The sequence below is a fragment of the Miniopterus schreibersii genome (genome assembly GCF_964146895.1).
Source record: "Miniopterus schreibersii genome assembly, chromosome: 18".
NCBI classification, from domain to species: domain Eukaryota; kingdom Metazoa; phylum Chordata; class Mammalia; order Chiroptera; family Miniopteridae; genus Miniopterus; species Miniopterus schreibersii.
The window spans coordinates 3090304-3117724 of NC_138121.1; the positions used below are offsets into that span (position 1 = coordinate 3090304).

The 27421-nt window shown below is 60.6% G+C and overlaps 1 protein-coding gene across 4 annotated transcripts; it reads left to right on the forward strand.

Annotated features, from left to right (window-relative positions):
* On the forward strand, window positions 1-27296 carry LRRC4B (leucine rich repeat containing 4B). 4 transcript variants are annotated; one of them, XM_081118878.1, is made up of 4 exons: window positions 1-201; window positions 13074-13187; window positions 15298-15629; window positions 24750-27296. In XM_081118878.1, exons 3-4 carry the CDS (start codon window positions 15333-15335, stop codon window positions 26589-26591), a joined length of 2139 nt encoding a protein of 712 aa, XP_080975004.1. In that variant the 5' UTR covers window positions 1-201; window positions 13074-13187; window positions 15298-15332; the 3' UTR covers window positions 26592-27296. The 4 variants fall into 4 exon arrangements, with proteins under 4 accessions (XP_080975004.1, XP_080975002.1, XP_080975003.1 ...); XM_081118876.1 differs by lacking the exon at window positions 13074-13187; XM_081118877.1 differs by lacking the exon at window positions 1-201 and having other exon boundaries at window positions 12981-13187.
* The last annotated feature ends 125 nt before the right edge of the window (window positions 27297-27421 follow it).

The following is a 27421-nucleotide window of genomic DNA, read 5'->3' on the forward strand; positions in this document are numbered from 1 at the left end:
TCCCGCCGCTGCAGCTGCGGACCCCCCTCCCCATCGCGGAGCCAGGGAGGGGGGAGAACGCGCGAGACCCGGCCGGCCGCAGCCCCGCCCCCCGCGCCTCCCCGCAGCGGCCTCGCACCCCACATCCCCGAGCCTCATTGGGGGGGTCCTCCCCCCGCGGGCCGGGCATGCTGCCCCCCGGAAGGAGCCCCTTTCCTCGCTGTGAGTAGATGCCGAGGGGCGCCGGGCGGGGGTGGGAGGCGGCGCCGCGGGGCGCGGGTGGGGGCACCCTCTAATTAGGGGACGGTGGTCTCAGGCCTCGGGGTGGGGGCGGCGGCAGAGGACAGGGGGAGGGGCCTGATGGGGAGCCCTGGCGCGTGGGGGAGGCCGCCAGGTGGGGCTTCTCCAGGCCTGGCGAGTTCTGTGCTGGGGGGTCGCCGCTGCCTGGGGACCTGGGGACAGGCCGGGGTGGGGGGTGCACGTCCCGCGGCCGCTGCGTATCCGGCTGTGGAATCGAGGATGGAGGCTGGGGATGGGGGTCTCGCGGGTGTAGGTCTGGGCCCCCTTTTCTGGGGCGGGAGCCCGGGATCTTCCCCCCCCACTGCCCCTCCCACCGTCCACACCGCTGCTGCTTGGGGTGGGGGGCCCTCCAGTGATGGGGAGGGGGGAGAGGCGGGCACGGGGTTTCCTTGGTGACCGCGCCTGGCAGGAGCGGTTGCCCTGGCAACCGGGGAGAACCGGGGAGTTTGGGAAGTGAGAATGGGAGAGACGGAGGGGGTGACTGGGGAGCGAGACAGCCCCCTCCCCAACCTTCAGCCCCGCTCCCTCCGGGGCCCACCCAGCCCCTGCTGGCGAGCAGCGGACCCCTGACCCTCGCTCTTCCCAAGACCCCCTTCCTCGAGCCCAGTCTGCCCCGGGGCTTCTATCCTCGGGCACGTGGCCCGGGGGCCACTACCTCCCTCCCACCGTCCTCAGCCCTCTCCTCTTGGGGACCTCCCCTCCCCCCATTTGCTGCCCTCCAGAGCCTTCCCACCCTCACCCCTGCTCTTCTAGGGCCTTCTGACTGCACCTCACCTTCCCCTGTGGGTCCTTTCACCCCCCATCTCGGACTCCCCCCGATGTCTCCCTCTCTTGCCCCTCTCCGGAGACCCCAGCCTCAGCCTCTCTCCTGGCACTCCCCGCCTCCTCTCAGACCCATCTCTGCCTGGGACCCCCTTCTATGACCTTTCTTCACGCAGAGCCCCTGCCCCTGTCTCCTCACCCTTGGGACCACCCCCAGCCCCAGGCCCCCCAGGACTGAGGCCCTGCTGCCTGGAACCTCTACTTCTCCAGCCCTCAGCTCCTTCCAACTCCGGGAGCCCGAGGCCTGAGATCTGTCCAGGGTTCCGCCCACGCTTCCAAGCCCCTCTCCCGCCGGCCCCTCTGGGCAGGGGCCCTGCCAGTCTCCCCAGGGTCTGAGTCCCACTGCCCGCGGTACCCCCTCGCCCCCCCATGCCACTCCCACCTGCGCTGCTCTCCCCACCCCCACCCCTGTGCTCCTCCTGGGCGCCCTCCCCTTCCCCGGCCCTGCTCCCTACAACCTCGGATCCCCTCTCCCGAGGACACTTTCTCAGGGTGGGGAAATCCCCCGGGGAGAGCCCAGCTGGAGGGGGAGGGCGCCTCGGGGCTGCCCCGCGCCCCCGCCCCGCCCCCCGCCGGGAGCTGCAGTCGAGCCTCCGCAGCAGCGCCCCATTGCTATGCGCCTCACATCCCAAGTCCCGGCCGCGCAGCCGCCGGGCAGGAACTCGGGCTCCAGCGGCAGCTGGGAGCAGCCGGAGTCGCTTCCCTCCGGGGCCGGGCGCCCGCAGCACCCTCTCCCCCCGAGAGGCGCCCCACCCCCAGCACGGCGGCCGGGATCGGCCCCTCCCTCTTCCTGGAGCATCCGGTCTCCGGCTTTCTCTAACCTGCATCTCACAGCTTCCTCCGCCCCTCCCACCTTCCTCCTGCTCCTCCCCGGTCTCCCCGAACCCCGGCACCTGACCGGCCGAATGCACAGGGACAGAGAGAGGGGCGCACAGGGAGGCCTGGGGGAGACTCGCGGACGAGGCAGGGAGGGTGGGAGCCGGAGCCCGGGCACGGGGAGTGAGAGAGGGGTCGCTCAGGCGCGCACGCAGGGAGCCGGACACACAGTTACTTAATTTCCAAAGGGAGAGGCAGGGAGGCAGGGCAACACCAGGGAGAGAACCCGAGCGAGCCCCTGGGAGCCACAGGCTTAGGGAGGGTGGGGACAGAGCCAGGGAGCCAGAGGACGCAGCCCGCAGGGGTGCAGGGCTGGGGTGCAGGCCCAGTGTGAGACCGTCAGGGGCGCCTGAGCAGCCAGAGGGGAGGCCGGGAGGGTGTGAGAAAGACCCGGAGGCACGTGTAGACAGGGGTGTGGGAGTGCATACACACACGCACACGCGCACACACGCACACGCGCGCACAGTCATTCACTGGCAGCCAGAGACCCAGGCACACACGTGGCTGCGGAACCCGGAGTCAGCCAGGCCGGCAGAAAGGCCTGAAGTCCTGTGCACACAGGGACACACACACAGCCCCCGAACCCAGGCCTGGAGGAGAGACAGACAGCCCCTCCTGGAGAGAGGCAGACTCGGTACCTCACACTCGCAGAGACACAAAGTGAGAGGCACAGAGGTGGCCTCAGAGCTACAGCTGCAGCCCACGTGCTGCAAATACAGTCGCAGAGCTCAGCCTGAGAGCCACACGGGGAGCTGGAGGGGCGTCCGGCGCCCTCGGACCCTGACAGCCGCCCTTAATCCCACCAGAGGCAGTTGGGAATCCTTCTGCCAAATCAGTGGGCTCCCAGGGGGGCTCCTTGCTATCGGAGGAGACAGCATGAAGACTTGAGGGCCAGGGGCACCCCTAGTGAAAGTAGAGGCCGGGCTCAGCACACTGCGCGCGCTGAGGCAGAGGTGGGCTGGATTCTCAGCCTTCTCCTGCTCGCTGGCTCCACGCCAGGCCTCGGCCCCCACGTCTGTCTGCTCCCCTCCCCACACCCATTGCTCACCTGTCCTGCCTGCTGGGACCTTCATCCTTTCTCCAGTCTTTCATCTCTTCCCCACCTGTCTGGCCAGGTATCTGTCATTAGGTGTCACCTGCACCTCCTGTCTCTGTCAAGCCTCCCAATCTCACCTGTCGCTTGGGCTGACCCTTCACCCCGCCCCCCAGGCAGCACCTCCCTGTCCTCACTCGTCTGGCTGTGCCCCAGGCTCATTCATCAGTCTCTCTCTCCTCCACCCCTTGTGCCCTGACACCTGCCTCTATTCCTGCCTCTGCCCAGCACGGTCTCTGCACCTGTGACACCCGCCCTCCCCCTCCCGCCTCCTCCCGCTCCTGCCCCGCATCCCCCAGCACGTCCATGGGCGTCCTGTGGGCCCTGAGTGTTATTTCCCCCCAGAGCTACCAAAATGTTTCATTCGTGGCCAAGTTTTTTATCAATAGATTAGCGATTTCACATAAAAATCCATTCTCATCACAAGATAAAAATGTAGCTCTGTGGAGATGGGTAAGGAAACGTACTGCGGGGATCGTTTCACAAATACTGGAGCAGTCTGTTGTACACGTGAAACTAATGTAGTGCCACGTCAATTATTTCTCAAAAAACACACAACCAGATTATCAGTTTCCCTGGGTGTGTGGTGAAAGAAATCAGATTATCAGATTTTTCCTTTGAAAAATCCCCCTACTCCAGCAGTGGGCCACCGATCCCTGCCCTGCTCTCGTCCGCCCGTCTGGCCACCCATCAGCTGCCCGCCCACAGTCTGCTTTCTCTTCTTTCCTCTCCACCTGGCGGGCCTTTGCCCCATCGGCCTCTCCGCATTCCTTCCCCGCATTCCTTCCCTTTCCCTTGTAAAGTCAGGGGTCCCCGCCCCCCTCCCCGCATCGTCTCCGGGTCTGGGCCCTGCCTCCCTGCTTGGGGCCAGGCAAGTGCTCCGTGGCCGCGCCCTGCTCACGCTCTAGAGTTGGCAGCTCCAAGCCACCATGTGGCAGCCCATCTTTAGGTCAGCCACAGGCCCCACACTCTTTTTTATTATTACTGATTTTACTTATTTTATAGAGAGCAAGGGAGAGAGAGAGAAACATCCATCTGTTGGATGTTTGCTTGACACACTCATTGCCTGATTCTTGTAAGTGCCCTGACCAGGGATCAAACCCAGTAAACCTGGCGTATGGGGACAACACTCTAACCAAATGAGCCACTGGGCCGGGGCGGGACCCACACCCTCTCGTCCGCGTGCAGGTGCGTCAGATCGCCCACCACAGGCAGCAGAGGGTTTCCCTGGGTGTGGTGAAAGTTCATCTGAGTGCAGGTCTCAGAGGACAGGGCGGCTGTGGTACTGATCAAACCACAGTGACGGGCCTGGGACCCCTGTCCAGAGGGTGCAGGGCTTCAAGAGGTCTCACCACCAGGTCAGGGAGCAGACGGCAGTGCTGGGCTCCATCATCACCCTCACCCGGGCAGGGAGAGGCCCTTGCTTCCTCTCTGGCTGGACTCCGACTCATCTCTCAGGCCAGGAACCCGCCATCCGCAATGGGTCCCTTCAGGGTCCCCGAGAGTGGGGTGGCTCTGCCAGGCGGGAGGGTGGCAGGGAAGTAAGAGTGGCAGGATGCCCCTCGTTGCCTGGAAACCTACTTGCAACTGTTGTCATGGCAGGCAGAGGCAGAGGGGCTGCAGAGGAGGCCTGGGAGATGGGCTGCGGGGCCCTGCAGTGGGAGGGTGGGGTGCAGGAGTCTGTCCCAGGGGGCGACTGGGTCCCCCAGAGGGCTGCTGAGAGTGAGACAGCTGGGTCCTGGGGGGGTAGCCTGTGTATGATTGAGGTGCAGGTGGGGCTAGGGGACGAGCTCAGGCCACTCCTTTCCTGTGTCCACTGTGTCCCCTGAACTGCTCAGGCCGAGGTCCTGCCCAGGGAGCTGAGCTGAGGCCCCAAACTCTTGTTCAAGCACTAACATGAAAGTCAGAAAGCAGTGCCAGCCCAGCTCTCCTGGAGGGGCAGCCCCCTGCCCGAGCTCGGAGATTTGCCCTCCTCTGGCCTAGAACCCTCAACTGCAGGGCCAGAGATGATGATGATGGTGAGCTTACAGGCACTGAGTGCCTCCCAGGAGCCAGGCTCCGTGCTGGGCATCCTGTGTGGGCCCCTCCGCTTACTCCTCCCGGCAGCCCTGCGAGGGAGGCACCATCATCATCTCATATGGGGAAACTGAGGTCCAGAAACATGAGGCCCCCTGCCCAAGATCACAGGGTTAGAAATGGCAGAGCTGGGGCTGCAAACCCAGGCACTGGCCTTCCCCAGTGGCGACCTCTGCTTTCCAGAGGGGAAACTGAGGCCCAGAGGGGGAAGCATGCTGGCATATCGGGCCCTCCCAGTGGGAAGCAGGCGTTGCTGGTAGTTACAGTAATTAGATTGTGAATAACTCGTGGGACATCGGACATTCAAAGAGGCACTGGAGTTGCTGCAACTCAAAGGCTCCCGGCTTTTCAGTCTTGGTGCTCTTGCTCCCCCAGAGGGGAAGGGACATCCCCACCCTGTTTCCCCATTTTATAGATGAGCAAACAGGCCTCAGAGGGGATGTCCCCAGTGCAAGGCCACAGGGCTCCTCATTGTGGCAGCCACGTTCTGCCCCACCCCGCAGCCCAGCCCTACGCAGAACAGGGGAAGGGGGGGGCACCTATTCCTTATTCCGAATTAGTCTCGGCCCCTTGCTCCTCAGAAGGTGCGTGGCCAGAGGACGCAAGCCTCACCCCATGTGACCCACCAGCCCAGCATCTGCCCTTGCACAAGGTCCCAGGTGTCCCGGGCTCATGGTGATGTCTGAGAAACACTGTTGTGGTTCAAGAGGTTTCCGACTTTCTATTACTTTTAGTAGCACCGCCCCCCCCCCCACCGGCTTTTCAAAAACAAAATAGTTGTGCACCCCCTGAGGCAGAAAGCATCAAAACACTGGCCTTCTAGGGGACAGAGGGGCAAGAAAGAGCGAGGGAGGCCAGGGTCAGGCTGGGTCGCCCATGCCCCTCCCCGCTGCACACGCAGCCTCAGGCACCCTGCAGAAGCCCCGCTACGACCTTGGCAACAGCCCCTGTTTGGAAAATCACCAACAGCCAGCCAGGCCCTACCTCACTCCCAGGTAGATTCAGTTCAGGGCGTTAAGCCGCCCCACCTCCCAGAGTCACAGAGTTAGGGAGCCTGGCGGGTCAGCTTCCATCTCAAGCCTGCCTGGGTCTGGGTGTCCCTGGGTGCAGCCATGACCTCCCCCTGCCTCAGTATGTCCGTCTTTAAAGGGGGCACGCGTCTCCCTCAGCTCCTCCCAGGACGCAGGCCGGTCACACTCAGTCAAGTTGAGTCTCCAGCTTTGATCTGTCTGGCTCCTGGGGAGTCCTGGGAGAGCCCTGAGAGGCAGCCAGGTGGCTGTCACAGCAGAAGGAGCCCGAGCTCTGGGGACTCAGGCAGAAGCTGTTCCAGGCATGTTCAGCGGGGACGCCTGTACCAGTGGTTAGAACCGCACCGTCTGCTACAGTAACCACGACAGCCACAGTCACCTGTGGCCACTGACATCTAGATTAATTTCAACTAAATTACAATTCAGTCCTTCAGTCACACCACGGGGTGGGGCGACAGAGCAGCAGCCGCATGTGCTGGTGGACACCCTACGGTGCGGAGAGGACAGTGCAGGGAGCTTTGCCAATGAGGCCCCGAGCACTGCCATCCAGGCAGTGAGGACGGTGCATGTCCAGCTTTACAAAGACGGAGACAGGAGCCAGGGATGGCTGCCCCCCCCCCCAAGAGCCCGGCCCTCCCTCTCCCTCATCTCCCGCACCTCCTCCAGCTCTGCTTTCGCTGTGTCTTTTCCCTCCTTCCCTCCTCTCCATCTCCCGCCCCAGCCATGGCCTCTTCCCCTCCCCCAGACCCTTGGCCCAGCCCCGGCCCAGCCCCTCCCCAGCCTCCAGCTCCCTCAGAGGGGTCTTTGCCACCTAGAGCCGACCCTGCCCTCCCTGTCACACCCCCACACCCCTGCCTCCCCGCCTGCTCCGCAAGTAGGACGGCTGTGACTGAGCCGCACTCCACGGCCTGGGTCCCACCTGCCTCTCCAGCCAGCAGGCCTGGGCACAAAGGGGTCCCTCTGCCTCCCGCATGTCCTTCAGGTCTCAGCCTCCACGTCAGTCCCCCGGGCCAGGGGCAGTGCCCACCCGAGGGCCCAGGTGCTCACCTCTCGCTCAGCCCTTGACCACCGTCAGAGTGGACCATTAACTCCCTAAAAACAAAACACCGGGTCTCGCTGGCCCGCTCACTCCAGAAAGTGTGGGCTTGGGGGGCGTGGCCCAGGCACTGAAGACCCAGCAGGGGACAGGCCACGCGAAACTCCCCCAGGGGGCTCACCTTCCAGCGGGGAGGCACAATCCTTGTCCATCAGGTGGTGCCAGGCCATAGGAAGGCTGGAAAGAAAAAGAAGTGTGAGAGGTGGGGCCGAGGCAAAGAAACCCTCTCCCAGGCGGCCTTGTAACAGAGACTAGGCCCGAGACAGAGGGAGCCTCGTGGACCAGGAAAGACCTCTCCGGGCAGAGGGAACAGCAGGAACAGGCCCTGAGGGGGGATGTGGCCTGTGGGTGGAAGGAGCCGGAGGAGGCTGTGTGGCTGGAGCAGGGGACAGGAGCGGCGCAGTAAATATTTGTTAAATGAACATAGACCAAATAAGTGACCAGTCAGTGCCTCCTCCAAGCAGCCACCCCTCCCCAGCTCCACCCCGCCCCCGGGAAGCCTGGTCCTGCTGCCTAGAGGCCAGCAGCCTGGGGCGTCCCGAGCTGAGCCCAGGGCCCTGTGTCCTCAGCAGCAGCTAGGAGGGGACCGGGCAGCCCTTTCCCAGCTCTTCTATCTCAAATGTTAGGGGCTTGTCAATTCTCAGGGCTTTGGGGTTGCTTTTATTTTATTTATTCATTTATTTATTATTGGTGACAGTATTACAGATGTCTCCCATTTTCTCCTTTTATGCCCCCCTCCACCCAACCCTACCCCCACCCCAGGTCTTCCCCACACTGTTGTGGGTACCCATGGGTTATGCATTTATGCATATAAGTTCTTAGGTTAATCTCTTTCTGTCCCCTCCCCCCACCCCCCACCCCCTCCTTTGGAATTTGGAATCAAGCAGACCTGGGGTGGGTCGTTTTAATAGTTTTTATTGAGGGTTTTTTTAAGAGAGGGAGAGAGAGAAACTTCGATGTGAGAGTGGAACATCGATCAGCTGCCCCCCACATGCTCCCCATGGGGGATGGAGCCCGCCACCCGGGCGTGTGCCCTGACCTGAAATCCAACCGGCAGCCCTTTGGTGCACAAGAGGGTGCCAACCAACTGAGCCACACCGGCCAGGGCAGGTTGCTTTTATTTTAACAGCATTTAGGACACGGGCTGGCGCAGAGAGATGCACATGTGAAGTTGTTTCATCCATTCCCGAAGCCCGCGCTGCGCACACCCTCCCCCTCCCGCCTTAACTGCTCCGGGCCTTGCCATGTGACAGGCAGGCATCCAGAGAGAGGAGCGTTCAGCTCTCTCTGGCTTTCATGTCTCACCACCCTCCTGGCTCCAGGCTCCGCTTCCGCCCCAGTCCCTCACAGTCGGGAAGTTCTTCTTTAGATCTAACCTCCATCCCTCTTGCTGTGACAGCAGTCAATTTCCTATCTTTTCTCTCACCTCCTGAACTTCCCCCAGAAAAGTGAGTTTGCCTGATGAGAATGTTCCCTGCCTCCCTTTCCTCCTCACCCCGCCTCCCCTGGATCCCTGAGTTTCCCACCTGCCATCTGCCTGAATCCTCTCGGGCACCACGTGGAGATCTCAGAGCTCGGGCTGGGGAGGACGGCAGGCCCGGGCCCCCACCCGGAGTGCTGGAGCCTCCACACCTCTTTGGCCCCTGGTTCGCAGCTCCTTCCCTGCACCTCTCTTCCACTGCCCTGACAGCCTCTCTCCTCTCTCTCCCCCTCTGCCCAGCCTCTGTCTGCCCCCTTCCGCCTTTCCCACCTCTTCTCTCTTTGGGGCCTCTTGCACAGGTGGGGTGTCTTGCACAGGTGGGGTGTCTTGCACAGGTGGGGTGGAGAGCAGATGTGCTGGTGTTGGGGCCTCTCCTGGGGCGCTGTGGGGACCTGGCCAAGTTCTGGGCCTCGGGGTCCACTCCCAGCTGTCTCATACAAGCTGTGTGACCCTGGGCCAGGCCTTCAGCTCTCCGAATCTGCCTTTCCATCTGTAAAATGGATGCAAGAACTGTCCCCTTCTAGGGCCGTGGGGAGAAACCAGTGGCCGGAGGCACGGGCTGTGTTTGGCATGTAACTAGGCACGGGGCAGGGTTCGGCCAATGCCCCCTGTCACTACTGGGGGCTGGGGCCAGTGGGAGGGCCACAGAAGGCAGGTCACAGAGCCTCCGCCAGCAGGGTATGGGGCAAGGGTGAGGTTGTCACATCCTGTGCAGTGGGAAGACAGGGACAGCGTTGTTCTACACGCACCCACGGGGTCTCAGGGGGACTTGTGGCTGTCATAAGTTTAGGGGTCTCTGGGGCTCCTCTGGTGAGGCTGACGGAGGGGGGGGTGCAATTCCTAGCAGTGTGTTTGGCCTTGCCTGTGTGCCTCAGCTCCCGTCTGTGAGATGGGGGCATAGCAGTCTCCTCTCGGAGGGCAGATGGGGGAGCTACCAAGCAGCCCAGCCGGTCCAGTTGGGCTGCAGATGTCACCGTTACTGGTGCTGGCCAGGCAGCTGGGACGGGATGCCTGGCTTTGGGCACATGCTTGGAGGAGGAGGGGTGGACCAGCACTTTTGTTATGGGCGGTGGAGGGGTGTGCCCCCCTTAAGCGGTATCTGAGATGCAGCTCCCCTCCAGGCATGGCATTTATTGGGTGCACCAGGCACCTGCAGTGTGGGACCTAGGGGACGGAGCCAGCCAGGTGGCACCACGGTCTGGCCATGGCATTGAGCTGGAGGCGGCGGTGTCTGTGGCATATGGATGTGCTGCCTCCTCTGGGCAGGCCTCCTGGGATGAACTGGGGGACATCTGAGGTGTGAGCCTGAGGTGTGCAGCTGGTGGAAAGTGTCTGCAGTGGCTGTGCAAAGCGGGATGTGGCAGTGGGCGTGTCTCCGCCGTGCGACTGTGTGAGGGATGCGCTGTAAGGGGAGAAATGTGGACTGACAGCAGCGGTACCTTATCCGCTCAGTCCTCATGCTTACTGAGCACCGGCCATGTGCCAGGCTCCGTCTAGGGGCTGCGAACCACACCACGCGGAGAGCAGACACAGCCCCTGCCCCTGGGGAGCTCGCACTTCCGTGTGTGGGCTTACAGGAGGCCGGTGGTGAGAACCGTTATACAGAAAAATAACGCAGAGAAGGTTGGGGGGGGGGGGCTGTGTAACGTGAGGGGGTCAAGATGGCCTCACTGAAAAGGTGACATCGCAGCAAAGACCTGAAAAAGACAGGGACAACCAGGGACTCGCAGACCAGGCAGAGGGAAGAGCGAGTGCAAAGGCCCTGAGGCGGGCAGGCCAGCTGCGCTGCGAGGCCTGTTCTGGAAACAGGAGGAGGCCGGGTGCAGAGTGAGCAGGGGGAGCAGGTAGGAGCTGAAGTCAGAGGAGCAGCCTGGCGGGGGAGAGGGGCCTTGTGAACCCGATGTCTCTGCCCTGACCCTAGTGAGACAGACTGCGGGAGAGGCTGCTGGGCACAGGTGGGCAGGATCTGACTGGGATGTTGCAGGACTCTCCGGCTGGCATGGGACCAGGCTGGGAGGGAGGCAAGGGAAGAAATGGGGAGACCAGCGAGGAGGCTCCTCTGATCACTGGGGGAGATGGTGGTGGCCCAGGAAGATGGCAGCCCAGGGCAACATGGGTCCAAATCCAAATGTCTCTTAAAAGTAGAGCAGCTTGTTGAGCGTTTAGGTGGTCAGTCCCCCAACAGCCCTACGAGATCAATACTATTATTATCCTGGCTCCCCAGCATTTTTCTGCAGCTCAGAAAAATGAAATCACTGGCCTGAGGCCACACAGCAAGTGAGCAGCAGATCGAGCATTCAGACCCCGACCCTGGCTCCGAGCAGCGGCGCTCCTCTTGCTGCCTGTCTTTTGTGGCCTGTGGCTGTCCTGGGTTTTGAGTGTGGAGGTAGCTTTGTCAGCACCTATACCAGTGTCTGCACATCCTAGGGACCTGGAAGATGGATGGATGGATGGGTGGGTGGGTGGGTGGGTGGGTGGGTGGGTGGATGGATGGATGGATGGATGATGGATGGATGGGTGGGTGGATGGGTGGATGGGTGGGTGGATGGATGGATGGATGGATGATGGATGGATGGATGGATGGATGGGTGGATGGATGGGTGGATGGGTGGATGGATGGATGGGTGGATGGATGGATGGGTGGATGGGTGGATGGATGGATGGGTGGGTGGATGGATGGATGGATGGATGGATGGATGATGGATGGATGGATGGGTGGATGGGTGGATGGATGGATGGGTGGGTGGATGGATGGATGGATGGATGGATGATGGATGGATGGGTGGGTGGATGGGTGGATGGGTGGATGGGTGGGTGGATGGATGGATGGATGGATGGGTGGATGGGTGGATGGATGGATGGATGGATGATGGATGGATGGATGGGTGGGTGGGTGGATGGATGGGTGGGTGGATGGATGGATGGATGATGGATGGATGGATGATGGATGGATGGATGGGTGGGTGGATGGGTGGATGGGTGGGTGGATGGATGGATGGATGATGGATGGATGGATGGATGGATGGATGGATGGATGGATGGATGGATGATGGATGGATGGATGGGTGGGTGGATGGGTGGATGGGCGGATGGGCGGATGGATGGATGGATGGATGGATGGATGGATGGATGGATGGATGGGTGGATGGGTGGATGGGTGGATGGACGGATGGACGGATGGATGGATGGGTGGATGGATGGATGAGTCAAATGGACAAACACTGCTCACTGCCCATTTTGCAGACATGTATGAGGAGGTGGACCCCAGGACATGGCTGAGGTACGGGGAGAGAGCTGCATGCGGGTGGGTTTCTCTGTGGCGTGAGCGGGGCTGGCCCTTGGCCGGAGGACTGGGCCCCAGTTTGCTGGTGTATGGGCGTGGGGTTGGAGTAGACGGCTGTGCGGCGTGGTGGGGGGCTTTGGGAGCCTCTGCAGGGGAGCCTGCGCCTGGTTGTCTGCTCCGGGGCTGGGGTAGGTACAGGAGGGCTGGTTGTGGCCCGCGGTGGGAGGGTGGGGTGGGAGGGTGGGGTCAGCTGGCTATGCAGCCATGAGGCCGGCTGTGCCGCGAGGCGAGGCTTGGCATGGCCCAGACCCCCTCCCTGGGCAGCCCAGCCATCAACTCCTCCCCCGCTTGCCCGACCTTCCCCGCTGTCCAGAACCAATGGGTTAATTAGATAACGGAGCCTTTGATTAGCAGGGGAGAGGGAGGCCTCTGGGCGCAGGGAAGGGGGGCCGAGGAGGAGGGAGGAGAGGTGCCCTCCCCGTTCAGAAGGAGAAAAAGACGGAGGGAGGGGTGAGAGAGAGGGAGCTGAGGCACAGCTTGGCTCTGCACTGCCGTGTGACTAGAAATTGTAATCGCAGAGAGAGAGAGACAGAGCCTGGACGAGAGAGACCAAGACAGAGGGACAGATGGACAGAGAATCTGACTGAGACAGGCTTCCGACGACGACGGGGTGATGGGGACAGGGCCCGAGTGAGGAGGAGATGGGGGAGAAGGAGAGAGGGGGCCTGGCGGTCCCCGGGGCGGCCGGACAGTGAGGGGAGCAGCCTGACGGGCTGAGGAGGGGACCGAATCGGAGGCAGAGGGGCTGGGAGAGAGGAGAAGGGGCCCGGAGTCCCCAAGTGGAGAGGAGAGAGGCTGTGGTGGGGGAGAGTGGCGGTGGAGGTGCGGGTGGGGGCAGGGACTAGAGGAGGCAGCAGGGAGGGGAGGAGGAGCCCACTGCTGCAGTGGCCGACGACCGCCACCCCCTGGGGTGGGAAGGGCGACAGGCAAGGAGGGGGGGGGGCGCGGGGAGACCCAAGAAGCCCCTGCGCCCCCCCCAGCACGACCTCAACGAAAGCCCCGAGAACTGGGGAGGCAGAGCCCCGGCAGCTGGAGGCATGTGGAGGGGGGGCCTGGGGTGCAGGGAGAGGCCCAGCGGAAGCGGAGCCACCAGGGTGAGTGTCCAAGCTGTGGGAGGGGGACAAGGACAGGGAAGGCGAGGGCACCGGAGGGGAGGGGAGGCCCCGCCGATGCAGAAGCGGTCATGCGGGAGGGGGGATGTGGGCTGGCGGCGGGAGAGGTGGGGACAAACGCGGAGGAGGTAGGCACCGAGGCGGGCCTGGGCCTGGGCCGCTGCGGGCTCCCGGCCGTGGGTCCCTGAGCCTCCAGTCCTGCCCCCTTGGGCTGCACCCGTCCCCTGGCTTCGATGGCGTGGGCTGGGGCATCACCAGTCTCAGGAGGTGGGGATAGAGCCTGGGCTCCAGACAAGGACAGAGCATCGGCCTCTCCGTCGCTGGCGGGGAAGTGAGGACCCCAGCGCCCTCACATCAGATAGACGCACACAGCCCCCAGCCCCCAGCAGAAAAATGAGCTCGGGACACAGAGTCAAACTCCCTCTCTGTCCCTCTGTCTCTCTGTCTCTGGGCCTGTCTCTGTCTCCCTCTGTCTCTGTCCCTCTGCCTGTCTGTCTCCCTCTAACTCTCTGTCCCTGTCTCTCTGTCTCTCTGCCTGTCTGTCTCCCTCTGTCCCTGTCTCTGTCCCTCTGTCTCTCCCTCTTGGTCCCTGTCGCCTCTCGCTCTCACACACTCAGGCACAGACATATGCACGCGCATTTTTACCGGAGTTGAAATGCCTAGGAAACTGCGGAAGGAGTGAGCATGTGTGCGCATGTGCGGGGCCTGTGGCCCAGGGCCTGAGTCCCTGGTCGCGGGCGTGCCGGTCACTGCCAGTGGGGAGAGTGTGCAGAGGCTTGTGGGGGACTCAGGCTGTGGTGGAGCAGGGCTCGCTGGTGGGGGGCATCTGTGTAGCCTCCACACTGTCTGCGAGGGGGCTGGGAGCCAGAGGGTGGACCGGGGCCACATCCCCTCTGCCCTCACCCATGGGCTCCACGCCCTGGACAGCCCCTTTCTCTCCTAGTGCCTCAGTGTCCTCATCTGTAAACTGGGCCCCTAACCCCTTCGTCCCATGGTTACCATGAGGCTTCGGTGAGCCGGCCGGCGGTGCTCGGAGTCTGTGCATGGAAAAGGCTTACTCAGAATTCAGAGCAGATTTTACAACTGTTGCTATTGTTCTTGCTACTGTCGGCTCATCTTTCTTTCCTTCTCTTGTCCTATGGAAATGGGGGTAGGAAGACCTAACCCCACACTGCCCACCCCCTCCCAGAACTCAGGCACAGGGTCCAGGGGCCCCAGCACAGGCCCCCTGGACGCCGTCTCAGCCCTGAGCACCTGCCGCTCCAGGGCAGCCTGGCCTCTCTCCCCCAGCATCGCCTCCGGCCTCCTCCCTGCCCCGCCTGCCTCCCAGCCTCACCGGCCACACCCGTCACCTCCACAGTTGCCTCGTCTGGCACGTCCCGCTCCTTCAGGTTCTCCTGTGAGTCTCACATCCCTGCAGCTGCTGAGGCCCCCAGGGCCTGGACTGGCTGAGGGGACTGAGGGTAGCCTGGAGCTGGGTCAAGTGTGAGCGAGCTGGGAGCTTGTCCTTCTTGCAAACACTCCAGGAGGGACAAGCGAGGGGAGGGGACAGGAGGCTGGAACCCGTTCCCAGGGACTTGTGCAGGCAGCCAGGGAACCCGGGTGGGTACTGTGATGGGAGCCAGACCCCCACCCAGACTTCCTGCTTGGCTCTCCGCCCTTCCTCTGTCACCTCTGAACATTGTCTAGTCTGTCTCTCCATCTCCACCTACTTAATCTACCTTTTTGCAATTCTACAGAGAACTAAGTTTTGAACCTAGCTGACTTCTCCATTGACTGGCCAAGTGACCTTGGGCAAGCACTTCCTTGCCCCAGCCTCAGTTTTCAGCTCTGTGAAATGGGTATACAGTCTTCCCAGCAGGGAGAGGATAAGATGATGATGAGATGAGATGAGATGAGATGAGATGAGATGAGATGAGATGAGATGAGATGAGATGAGATGAGATGAGATGAGATGAGATGAGATGAGATGAGATGAGGGCAAGGAGGTGGTGACAGTGGCAGCAGCTACTGAGAGCTGGGGGTTGGGGAGCAGATGGGCCCCGCAGGCTCCGTGTCCCTCACCGAGCCTCTCCTTCTCTCTCCCGCACAGCCCCCCGGCGCCCACGCGGAGTATGAACATTGAGGATGGCGCGCGCCCTCGGCTCCCCGTGCCCCCCACTGCCGCCCGGTAGGATGTCCTGGCCCCACGGGGCCCTACTCTTCCTCTGGCTCTTCTCCCCACCCCTGGGGGCCGGCGGGGGCGGCGTGGCCTTGACATCAGCTGCTGGAGGGGGCTCCCCACCTGCCACCTCGTGCCCCGCGGCCTGCTCCTGCAGCAACCAGGCCAGCCGGGTGATCTGCACGCGGAGAGAGCTGGCCGAGGTCCCGGCCAGCATCCCTGTCAACACTCGGTACCTGAACCTGCAGGAGAACGGCATCCAGGTAAGGCCCTCGCTGGGGGGGCGGGCGCAGGAGCTGGCCAGCCCCTCCTCCCTGAGCCTTCGAGAGCCTTCTGAGAGACCCCACCTGCTCTTCAGTCAGCCCCTGGGCACTTAGGAGATGCCGTCTGTATCCTATCAGCCTGAGCAAGGCTGTCTGGGTTTCCTCAGGCACAAGGTTCCCTGTCTCTGGGCCAGCAGGTTGGGCCCAGGGCAGAACCACCTGCCACCTCCCACAGATGGACACGCAAACCCCTGGCTTGGCCCTAGAGTCCCACAGTCAAGGGCCTCTGGGCAGTGTGCATGGCCCTCCTGCTATGTGGGCGGCCCACCCGCTGTGCAGCCTTAGGCCCAGGATGGCATCAGTCTGTGCCTCCGTATTCTCTTCTGAAAAAGGGGATGAGCCCCTGCCCAAGGGCTGATGTGAGGGCTGATGGGTTTCATACTCGCCAAGGGGTTAGAAATCAATAAAAATATATCCTCGGGTTAGTGGGCATCTTGCAGGTCACAGGAGTGGGACCATCTCGGGAGCAATTAGAGGCGCTTTTAAAAATAATAACTTTTTAATTACCCAAATAAAAAAAATTTTAAATCACCCCTAGTCCCACCATCTAGATATAAATAACTACTGCTTACATTTTGTTTTAAAGCCTTCCTGGCTCTCTTCTGTGTTTCTGTAAACGTATTTTTAAATTATTGATTACAGAGTGAGTGCAAATTAATTTAGAAACACTAGAAAATATACCTAAGTAAAAAAGCCGAGAGGAAGCCAAGTGGAACTGGACAGCCACAAATGATGCTCTCCACGCGCGTCCTCAGAGCGTGTGCAGTAGGCTCAGGTTAGGAAACCCATCTCTTGCTTTTCTTTCTTATGCTTTTATTGATTTTTGAGAGAGAGGAAGGGAGAGGGAGAGAGAGAGAGAAACATGGATGTGAGAGCGAAACGCAAATCTGCCTTCTACACGCCCCCTACTGGGGATCAAGCCTGAAACCCAGGGATGTGCCGACTGGGAACCCATCTGTGCGCGGGACAGTGCCCACCAACTGAGCCGCAGCGGTCAGGGCTGCAACTGGTGTTTGACACCAAGGAGCTTAACGATGAAAATCTTTCTACCTGACACTAATCCTTGGCTACCATGTCAGTTTTGGTGACGGCTAGGATTCTTGGCACATGGGCGTCCTGTGTCCCTTCTTATGCCCAGTGTCACTGATGTAAACAACACTGCCGTGAACATCCTCAGGCTAACTTTCCTGTGCTCACTTTCCTGATGTTCTGGACCTCGCCCTTGGGATACATTCCTAGCAGTGGAATTGGGGGTCAGAGGGGAGGTCAGAAAAAGACCACCCCATCAGTGCTATGTGTCCTCATTCTAGTGTTGTCCACCTACATGGTGGCTGTGACCTCCACACAGACACAGACACACACACACACGCACACACCAGGCCTGGCAGTGAAGCTCTGCAGAAATGGTCTGAGTTTTGGAGATTCAAGAGCCTACCCTGTCCATAGTCACTTGCTGATCATTGGACTCCTACACAGACTGTCACCTCCGCAAGGGCAGGGACTTGGCGTGCTCCCTGCTGTGTCCTCAGTACCTAGAGCAGAGCCTGGCACACAGTAGGTGCTCAGCAATTTGTCTTTGAGTGGAAGGCCAGCTTGTGAGCTCCTGCCCCAAGGGATTGGCCAAGGTGGAAGGAACCATCTGCCAGCAAGCAGGTTGGCAAGTCCCCTTCACTTGTTCCCACTCCCCTGTCCAGTGGAGCAGTGGGGACTGAGGGCCACAGAGGGACCGCGGGGGACTCCAAGTACACCAAGTGGCCACACTGGCCTCTCTCTGGGACCATGGTGTTGAGTTTTGGGGAGAGTTAAATGCCCTCTGTGACATGACAGGAACTGCAGGTGTGGAGGTGGTTGTTTTAACGCTTTCATGGGCAAAATAATTTTTTGAAAAAAAATCAGTCCTCCCTGAGGCCCCTCATTCTGTTTGAGATTGGGTGGGGCATGCAAGCGGGGGCCACAGAGAGGCTTTCTGAGGTGGAGGCCTGGGGACCCGCCTTCCTTCTGCCTCACAGCCACGGGCCACCTGGAGAAGTGGGGTGGGGGTGGGGGTGGGGGTGGGGGTGGGGCCGGGGCCCTGGCTGGGCCGCTTCCTTGGCCGGGCACCCCGGGTGTCCTGCTGGAGCCAGGGGAAAGCTCCCCGCCCATGGCCCCTGCTCCTGGCCCTACTCTGGTCCCCTCCTCCCCACAGCCAACCACCCTAAGCTGTTTACTGTGGGTCTTTCTGCTTGTGTGTGTTCTGGAAAATGCTCATTGTTGCTTTGTGTGCGTGTATTTTTAATTCATGTAAATGAAGCTGTGTCGTAGATGGCTTTCTTTGTCTCACTGTTCTCCCGCGGCCTGGGCTGTTAAGAGCCATTCACGTGGCCGCGCGCGGGCGCGCCAGTGCGCAACTGTCTACTCCGTTGCTTTACCTGCTGCGGAATTCCCCTCGATGGGTGCCCCTCATGCCCGGTCCCCCCCCCGTCAGAACCGACACCCCGGAGGCTTCCAGCTGCCTCCACCACAGCTCCCTCGGGACCCCTTTGGGGCCTGCGTGACAGTGTCTTGGAATGTGCACCGGGGGACCGGTGGCTCAGAGGACATGCACTTAACCGAACGAAGTGCCAATCCACTGAGGCTTGTGGCTGCTGCCCCGGGTCCCTCGGGGCCCCGCGTGACGTCATAAGCACAGTGCTGTGCCGGCTCTTGGCAAGGAGGGAGCTTCTGTCCTAAGAAATAATCCACCCGTCGGAAGGAGAGGCTCAGGGGTACTGCTGAGGTAGGCTGAGGGCGGCCCAGCAGCCTCCACGGGGCTGCAGCCCGAGCCCCTGAGGACCCGGCTCCCGGGGTCCGCCCAAGTGCGTCGCGGTGCAGCCCCGAGGGAAGGTTATGGATAAGTGCGTCTCCGCGCGGAGGGTTATGGGACAAGTGCGTCTCCGCGCGGAGGGTTATGGGACAAGTGCGTCCCCCACGCGGAAGGTTATGGGATAAGCACGTCTGTGCGTCCCCACGCGGAAGGTTATGGGATAAGTGCGTCTCCGCGTGGAGGGTTATGGGACAAGTGCGTTCCCACGCGGAAGGTTATGGGCTGAGTCTCTGCAGCCCCGCGCGGAAGGTTATGGGATAAGTGCGTCTGTGCGTCCTCACGCGGAAGGTTATGGGATAAGTGCGTCTGTGAGTCCCCACGCGGAAGGTTATGGGATAAGTGCGTCTGTGCGTCCATGCGCGGAAGGTTATGGGGGTAAATGCGTCCCCACGCGGAAGGTTATGGGATAAGTGCGTCTGTGCGTCCCCACGCGGAAGGTCATGGGGTAAGTGCGTCTGTGCGTCCCCACGCGGAAGGTTATGGGATAAGTGCGTCTGTGCGTCCATGCGCGGAAGGTTATGGGGGTAAATGCGTCCCCACGCGGAAGGTTATGGGATAAGTGCGTCCCCACGCGGAAGGTTATGGGATAAGTGCGTCCCCACGCGGAAGGTTATGGGATAAGTGAGTCTGCGCCCCGCGCGGAAGGTTATGGGCTGAGTCTCTGCAGCCCCACTCATATATAACTGAGTCTACTTTCTCACGCGGAAGGTTACGCACCTACTGAGCACAGTTGGAGTTTGGGAGGACATCGAATGACACAGGAAAATGCTTCCATTGCAATATTGAGTTTTCGAAGGATGCGAGCAGCATGTCCAATTTGTTTTTACAACTTCATTTTAAAAAAAACAAAAAACAGGATCCACCCAAATATGTCATCAGCACTTATGACTGTGGGGGACAGTTGAGGTCTTACAAACTTCCCTGGGGCATATTATCAAGCTCGGCTGGGCCTCAGTTTTGTCACTAACCTGGACATGATAGGTCTCCCCCCGTCACTGAGCTGCTGAGGAATTTGGTGTCTCCATTCCCGGACAAGCGTGTACTAAGCACCGCCATGTGCCAGGCGCTCTTTGTGGCCCGGGGGACTGAGGTCGCCAGCAGATCACTGCTGAGAATGCGACAGCGAGACCGGCTTCACCGCGGTCACTGTCATCTTTCCTGACTCAGAGAAACGTCAACCTCAGAGGCACCTTCTCTGAGCCCCCAGCCCAGTCCCCTGGAGTTCACGGCCCCCCGAATTTGTGGACACCAGCCTCAGGTAGCGCTGGCCCAGCACTCAGCACAGATGCGGACCATTAAATGACTGAATCGGAGAAGCCCTGTGGCTTCTGAACCTTATGACAGCCCCGGGGGGGGGGGGGGGGGGGGTTCTGGGGTGTCACTCCCATTTTTCATTTGAACATACTGAGGCTCAGAGGGGCAGAAGACCCATGTCTCCCCTCCACTAATTAGGTCCCCTCTCTCCCTCTCTGAACGCATCGCCTGCCCCGGGGCATCGCTCCAAGTCCTAGTTCCTTGATCAGTGAACTTCAACCTCCGGACCACCCTGTGAGTGGCTCTAGTCTTACCCCCATTTTACAGACGAGGAGACTGAGGCACAGGAGACTGAGGCAGCTGCGCAGGTGGCCACCGTTAGTGAGTCTGGGACTGAGCCCGGCAAGCTGGCTGCAGAACATGGTTTCTTCTTTTTTATCCTCACCTAAGGATATGTTTTTACTGAATTTTAGAGAGAGGAAGGGAGAGGGAGAGAGAAACATCAGTGTGAGAGAGAAACGCTGATCAGCTGCCACCCCGACCGGGGATCAAAACCTGCAACCTCAGTATGTGTCTGACTGGGAATCGAACCCATGACCCTTCTGTGCACCGACCGGCTGAGCCACCCAGAGTGAGCTTAACTTGATTTTTTAACACGCTTTGCTGCTTCCTAAATCCCTGTAACCCAGTCCTGACTGTGCCGGCACAGCTTCCGGGACTCTGGCCTCACCCTTCACATCAAGATGCTCACCCCATCTTCCTCCCGGCCTCCGGCTGTCTCCAACCAACCCCACCCCCCCACACCCCCACACCCCCGCCAGGGCCACCACATCATCCCTGAGCTTTGAAACGGCCCCTGTTCCCCTTTGCAATGAAGGCTCTGCCCCAGCTGGCTGTCCCTGTCCCAGACACACCGCACTCAGGGGCGCCCTCTGCTGGGCCCAGACGCAGCCCCAGCCCGCAATCCGTGCGCACCTGCCCCGGGCCAGGCACTCCTTGTGGACTACAGGTGCTGCCACCCTGAAGTGGGTCCTGTCTCCACCTGGAAACAAGCTCTGACTGGGAACCAGCTGAGACCATGAGTCTCTGCCCCCCACCCCGTCTCACAGGCCCCGCTAGTGCATCTGCGGCACGCAGTTCCTGTCCCTGATTGGTTTACTGAGCACCTACTGTGTGCCAGGCCCTGCACTAAGCCCAGTGAGCAGGACAGGTTCACATCCCTGCCCCGAAAAGCTGGGTTGAGAGACAGGGAGAAGACACACAGCACAGCTGAACCCCCCAACAACGCAGGAGCTAAGGGCACCTGCCCCCCACGTGGGAAGTGTGCATGTAACTTTTGATTCCCCCAAAACTTACTTGTCCCTCGGTATCCACGGGGGTTGATTTCAGGACCCCTCTCAGATACCCAAATCTGTGAATGCTCAAGTATAAAATGATGTAAAACAATGAATGCAGAGTCCACCCTCCGCATCCTCGACTCCCAACCACGGTTCAAAACCAGCACAGCTATTAACTGAAAAACACCCGCATTACAAGTGGACAGCGCAGCTCAAACCCCGGTTGCTGGAGGCTCATCTGTGCCACGCGGTGCAGTGCTACTAGCTGGAGATGAGACCCCAGAGCCGAGTGGAACCAAACAGGCAGGAGAGGGGTGGGGCAGGGATGCCTTCCTGGGAGCGAGGCCCTTGACCCCTGAGCCCCAACCTACCCCCACTTTCCCACCCACCCACCCGCTGCCTTAGGCAAGGCTGGGGGGCACTTAGCTGGTGGTAGTCACTTGGCTTGGCCTGGAGCCTCCTAGCAGGGACTAGATTAGGATTTGTTGTTGGGTGGGAGGAGGGGGGTGATAGTAACCGAAATGCTGATAATGGACTTCACTGAAGGACAAGACACTGGTTCTGAGTGGCCCCCCTGGCAACAGGCTGGGCTGTGTTACCTCAGTCTGTCCTTCTCATTTAGTCTTCAGGGCCCCTGTCCCCAAGTTACAGAGGAGACCGAGGCCGGGGAGGGCCAGTCAAGGCCTGAGCGGCTCAATGAGTGAGGTGCCTGCCAGGCGCCAGCCATGTCCTCATTGAAGAGGGAGGCACAGTCCCTCATCTCCGGGAGGAGGAAATATGAGAAGTCATCATAAAAGTGGTTGGGAAAATAATTTTTTTAAATTGTGAATGTAAAAAAATTAATGTGAAAAAAAGCCACCAAAAGTAAACCTACTAAATTTCTGTTATTGGTTCATTGCATTCAAAATGTATAAAAACAATTTATCTTAATAGTGTTAAGATGAACAATTCACTTAATCATTTTCCTACCACAGTTAAATTTTTAATAAGGGATTTACTGACAGTTTATTCTCTTAAAAACCTCAACAGAACACAGTGGGTTTTTTCAGTGTAACATTTACTTACCACAATGGGAACTGGAGGGTGAAAGAGCCAGGAGAAACCCCGGTTAAGGGTTGGGAGGTGGTCACCGATGGGGCCGCGGTCCCTTCCCTGGCTAGTATCTGTGTCAGTGACACTCGGTCCAGAGCCAGCACAGGTCAGCGTGGGCTCTTAAATGTGGGGGCAAGAGTGAGGGGATCTGGGGACTCAATCAGGCCTCGCTCCTTTGCCATGTGGCAGGATGTCAGCGTCGTCAGCCAAAGATGTCAGGCTGGGAAGGCAGGGGGCTCATCTGCTCCAAGAACCAGGCCCCACCTTGTCCATCCCCCCTGTGTCAGTGGCCACGAGGGTGACCGGCCCCTGGCCTCAGAGTGTGTCTGATCATCTGCTCTGTGCTGTGGAGGGGCCGCAGCCTGCCTCTCCCTGCCACCATTGCCACTTAATGATCGTGTGTGTAATTATTATGTTCAGCGTCCCTCTTCCCCACTCAAGGTCTGGCTCCAGGAAGAGGGCTGTGGCTGTCTTATCCACGGCTGGATCTCCAAAGCCCTGCGTGGTGCTTGACACATAGCAGGGGCCAAAGACTACCTGTCAAATGAGCAAATTGACACATGGTAATATCTGAATATGGAACAGGCCATGGGGCTCAGAAAACACACTGAAACCAGCAAGGAGCCCAGCCCCCTCAGTTCAGGGTGGGCAAGTGAGGTGGGGACTTCGTGTTTAGAATCAGGAGAGCTCTGGCCGGGTGGCTCAGTAGTTGGAGCATCATCCCATACACCGAAAGTTTTCAGGTTTGATTCCCAGTCAGGACACATACCCAGGTTTCAAGTCTGATCCCTGGTTGGGGGAGGTGACCGATCAGTGTTTCTCTCCCTTCCTCTCTCTCTAAAAATCAATAAACATTTCCTTGTGTGAGGATAAAAATAAAATAGATTCAGGAGAAGCAGACTTCCAGTCCTGGCTCTGCTGCTCCAAAGCTGTGAGACTGAGAGCAATGAATTGACCTCTCTGACCCGTGATGCCCTTCCACAGAGAAGGCCCTCCTATTTGCTCCCTCAGAACTGCTTTATCTGTAAATAAACGTGCAGTGGATGAAGAAGAGGCATTTGGGCAGGGTCCAAGAGGGTGCACAGGAATTGTCCAGGTGGATGAAAGGGGAAGGGCAACCTGAGCAGAGGGAACAGCATATGTGAAGGTGGAGGACCTGATGAGAGAGTTGTAGGAGTTGAGATTGGCTGACAGGTAACTAGAGTGAGGCTGTAAGTGAGGGGGTTGTAGGGAGGGGAAGGGAGAGGCAGACAGATGCCAGGCCAAGCAGGGCTTCTGACACAGGCTAAAATGTCCTCTGAGGGCACTGGAGAGCCATGGAGGGCTCTAGAGGCTGGCAGAGGCAGGGTCAGCCCTGGGTGTAGCGAGGCCCTGGAGATGGACTGAGGGGAAAGACTGGAGGCCGGGCAGGCTGAGCCCTGAGCTGAGCTGTAGGGATGGAGAGAAAAAGATGGCTGTGAGACACGGAAAAGGGGCAGAACTGCCACGCTTGCCAGCTGACCCCATGGACAATGCCCTAGGTGGTGTGTGGTTCAAGGCTGCAGGCCCGCTTTTGACAGGGAAGGTGGACCAAAGGGGACTGGAAAGTGGACCAATGCATTCATTGGCTGATTCTTGTATGTGCCCTGACTGGGGATAGAACCACAACTCTGGTGTATCTGGAATCTGCCCTGGCGAAGTAGCTGGTTAGAGAGTCATCCAAAATGTTAGAGAGTCAGCTCAAATGTATCTCTTCATCTGCCTTTTGCACCCTGAGCAAGAACCTTCCTTCAGGCAAGGTGCCAGGTTGTTTTCTGAATTCCTAGGAATTGTCCTAGGAATACACAGTGAATACACCCCAATTATGATCAAAGAGGACCCCCCCAAGATGGGAGATTCCAAGAGGGACCACTTTTAAATTCACTCTTACAAAACCCAAAACCTGAGTGTGCACGGCTGGACTCCAGGTCCGGGAGCTGAGCCCCAGACCCCTGCCTCCCCAAAGGGCCTGTCTCAGGAGAGACACAGGCATCTGGGTGTAGCTGAGCTTGAGGCAGGGGCCAGGACTTCCTCTGAGCAGGTGACCCCTGAGCTGGGTGTTCAAGGCAGAAGGGAGATAGCCAGAAAAGACAGTGTTCCTGGCAGAGGGAACATCAAGCACAGAGGCGGAGAGGCAGCAGAGTTTGCTGTGTTCATTTGGGGAACTGCTAGAACAGGAGGAGGATGCGGGAAGCATGGGGGAAAGTCATGCCAGGCCGATGAGCTTTTCGAGGGCAGGGACTGTGTCTTATTATGGGATGGACCATCCCAGTTAGTGATCTTGGTCTGCTGCAGGATGTGGAGTGAAGAATCTAGCTCTGGAAGGGATGGGGGCTCTGGGAGGGACAAGATGCTGTGGGTAGGAACAGACCTTCTGGGGCTGGGTGGCCAGTCATACTCTCCCACCAGCAGAGACGGAGAGCTGGGGCCCCTCTGCCCCATGCTGTGCTAGCGACCTGGTGCTTATTATCATTGTTACAAGTGCCCCTGATCACTGTCTCCTCTCCCCCATCCCAGGTGATCCGGACGGACACCTTCAAGCATCTCCGTCACCTGGAGATCCTGCAGCTGAGCAAGAACCTGGTGCGCAAGATTGAGGTGGGCGCCTTCAACGGGCTGCCCAGCCTGAACACACTGGAGCTGTTCGACAACCGGCTGACAACGGTGCCCACGCAGGCCTTTGAGTACCTGTCCAAGCTGCGGGAGCTCTGGCTGCGCAACAACCCCATAGAGAGCATCCCCTCCTATGCCTTCAACCGGGTGCCCTCCCTGCGGCGCCTCGACCTGGGCGAGCTCAAGCGGCTGGAGTACATCTCGGAGGCGGCCTTCGAGGGCCTTGTCAACCTGCGCTACCTCAACCTGGGCATGTGCAACCTCAAGGACATCCCCAACCTGACAGCCCTGGTGCGCCTGGAGGAACTGGAGCTGTCGGGCAACCGGCTGGACCTGATCCGCCCGGGCTCCTTCCAGGGCCTCACCAGCCTACGCAAGCTGTGGCTCATGCATGCCCAGGTGGCCACCATCGAGCGCAATGCCTTCGATGACCTCAAGTCGCTGGAGGAGCTCAACCTGTCCCACAACAACCTGATGTCGCTGCCCCACGACCTCTTCACACCCCTGCACCGCCTCGAGCGCGTGCACCTCAACCACAACCCCTGGCACTGCAACTGTGACGTGCTCTGGCTCAGCTGGTGGCTCAAGGAGACGGTGCCCAGCAACACGACCTGCTGTGCCCGCTGCCACGCGCCCGCGGGCCTCAAGGGCCGCTATATCGGAGAGCTGGACCAGTCGCACTTCACTTGCTACGCGCCCGTCATCGTGGAGCCGCCCACGGACCTCAACGTCACCGAGGGCATGGCCGCTGAGCTCAAGTGCCGCACGGGCACCTCCATGACCTCAGTGAACTGGCTGACGCCCAACGGCACCCTCATGACCCACGGCTCCTACCGCGTGCGCATCTCCGTCCTGCACGACGGCACGCTCAACTTTACCAATGTCACCGTGCAGGACACGGGCCAGTACACGTGCATGGTGACGAACTCGGCCGGCAACACCACGGCCTCGGCCACGCTCAATGTCTCGGCCGTGGACCCCGTGGCGGCCGGCGGTGCTGCCGGCGGCGGGGGCGGCCCCGGGGGCGGTGGGGGCGGCGGAGGGGGCAGCGGTGGCTACACCTACTTCACCACGGTGACCGTGGAGACCCTGGAGACGCAGCCCGGAGAGGAGGTCCTGCAGGCGCGGGGGACGGAGAAGGAGCCTCCGGGGCCCACGACGGATGGCGTCTGGGGCGGGGGCCGGTCCGGGGATGCGGCCGGCGCGGCCTCTTCGTCCACCACGGCGCCCGCCCCGCGCTCCTCGCGGCCCACGGAGAAGGCGTTCACCGTACCTATCACGGACGTGACGGAGAACGCCCTCAAGGACCTGGACGACGTCATGAAGACCACCAAGATCATCATCGGCTGCTTCGTGGCCATCACGTTCATGGCCGCCGTGATGCTCGTGGCCTTCTACAAGCTGCGCAAGCAGCACCAGCTCCACAAGCACCACGGGCCCACGCGCACCGTGGAGATCATCAACGTGGAAGACGAGCTGCCCGCCGCTTCGGCCGTGTCCGTGGCCGCCGCCGCGGCCGTGGCGGGTGGGGGCGGCGTGGGCGGGGACAGCCACCTGGCCCTGCCCGCCCTGGAGCGCGACCACCTCAACCACCACCACTACGTGGCGGCCGCCTTCAAGGCGCACTACAGCGGCGCCCCCGGCGGGGGCTGCGGGGGCAAGGGCCCGCCCGGCCTCAACTCCATCCACGAACCTCTGCTCTTCAAGAGCGGCTCCAAGGAGAACGTGCAGGAGACGCAGATCTGACGCGGGCGCGCGCGGGAGACGCAGACCCGACGCGGGCGCGCGCGGGAGACGCCGATCCGACGCGAGGACGCGCGGGAGACGCAGATCTGGCTCCGCCCCCCGGGCGGGACCGCTCGGGCCAGACCGGGACCCTCCCCCGCCCCAGTCCGCTCGGACCGGCTGGGTCTGGCCGGGGAAGAAGGGCTCGGAGCCCGTCTGGACCCCGGGGCGGCTGCCCACGAGGACAGGGGGCGCCCCGGGCGTGGGGTCCCGCGGCTCCGGCCCCGCCCCATCCCGGCGACCGGAGGGGATGCCGGGCTCGGAAGTGGCCAGGCCCCCCCTCCGCGCGCACCCAGCTCTTCCTCCCGGCTCTCCCGCCCGGCCGCCCCGCCCTCCGCCTCCCAGGGGAGGGAGGAGCTTTTTTGAGGGGCGTCTTCCCCCCTCATCCCCAACAACCCTCCTTTTACGGTTCATTTTTTGCAGTTTGACGCCTGTCCCCCTCCCCACCCCCACCCTCCCCCCTCGAAACTGAAGAGACAGACGCGTGGTCGTCAGCGCCTCCGGGCCCCCGAGCCCGCTCCGCCCCCAGCCCCTCGGCGGGGGTGGGGGAGCCTCAGCCGACCCCGGGCCGCCGCCCCAGCCCTCGCCCGCCCCAAGGACTCTTTTGATACTGAAGGGAGGTTTGCGCAACGACTACCTGCTCTGTAATTACTTTAAAAAAAAACAAAAAAAAAACACTGAAAAAGTAAAAATATTTTTTGGGTCATGAAAGCATGCGAGAGAGAAAAGGAGGTGACCGTGGATGGGGAGTTAAATGAGAGGGTGTCACAGCCCTCGGGGGACTGGCCCTC

Bases quoted from the DNA above. Each gene is read 5' to 3' on its own strand.
- LRRC4B (XM_081118878.1), top strand. From the start codon at position 15,333: ATGGCGCGCGCCCTCGGCTCCCCGTGCCCCCCACTGCCGCCCGGTAGG. The intron at 15,630-24,749 runs GTAAGGCCCTCG...CCCCCATCCCAG, and splicing joins TGCAGGAGAACGGCATCCAG to GTGATCCGGACGGACACCTT.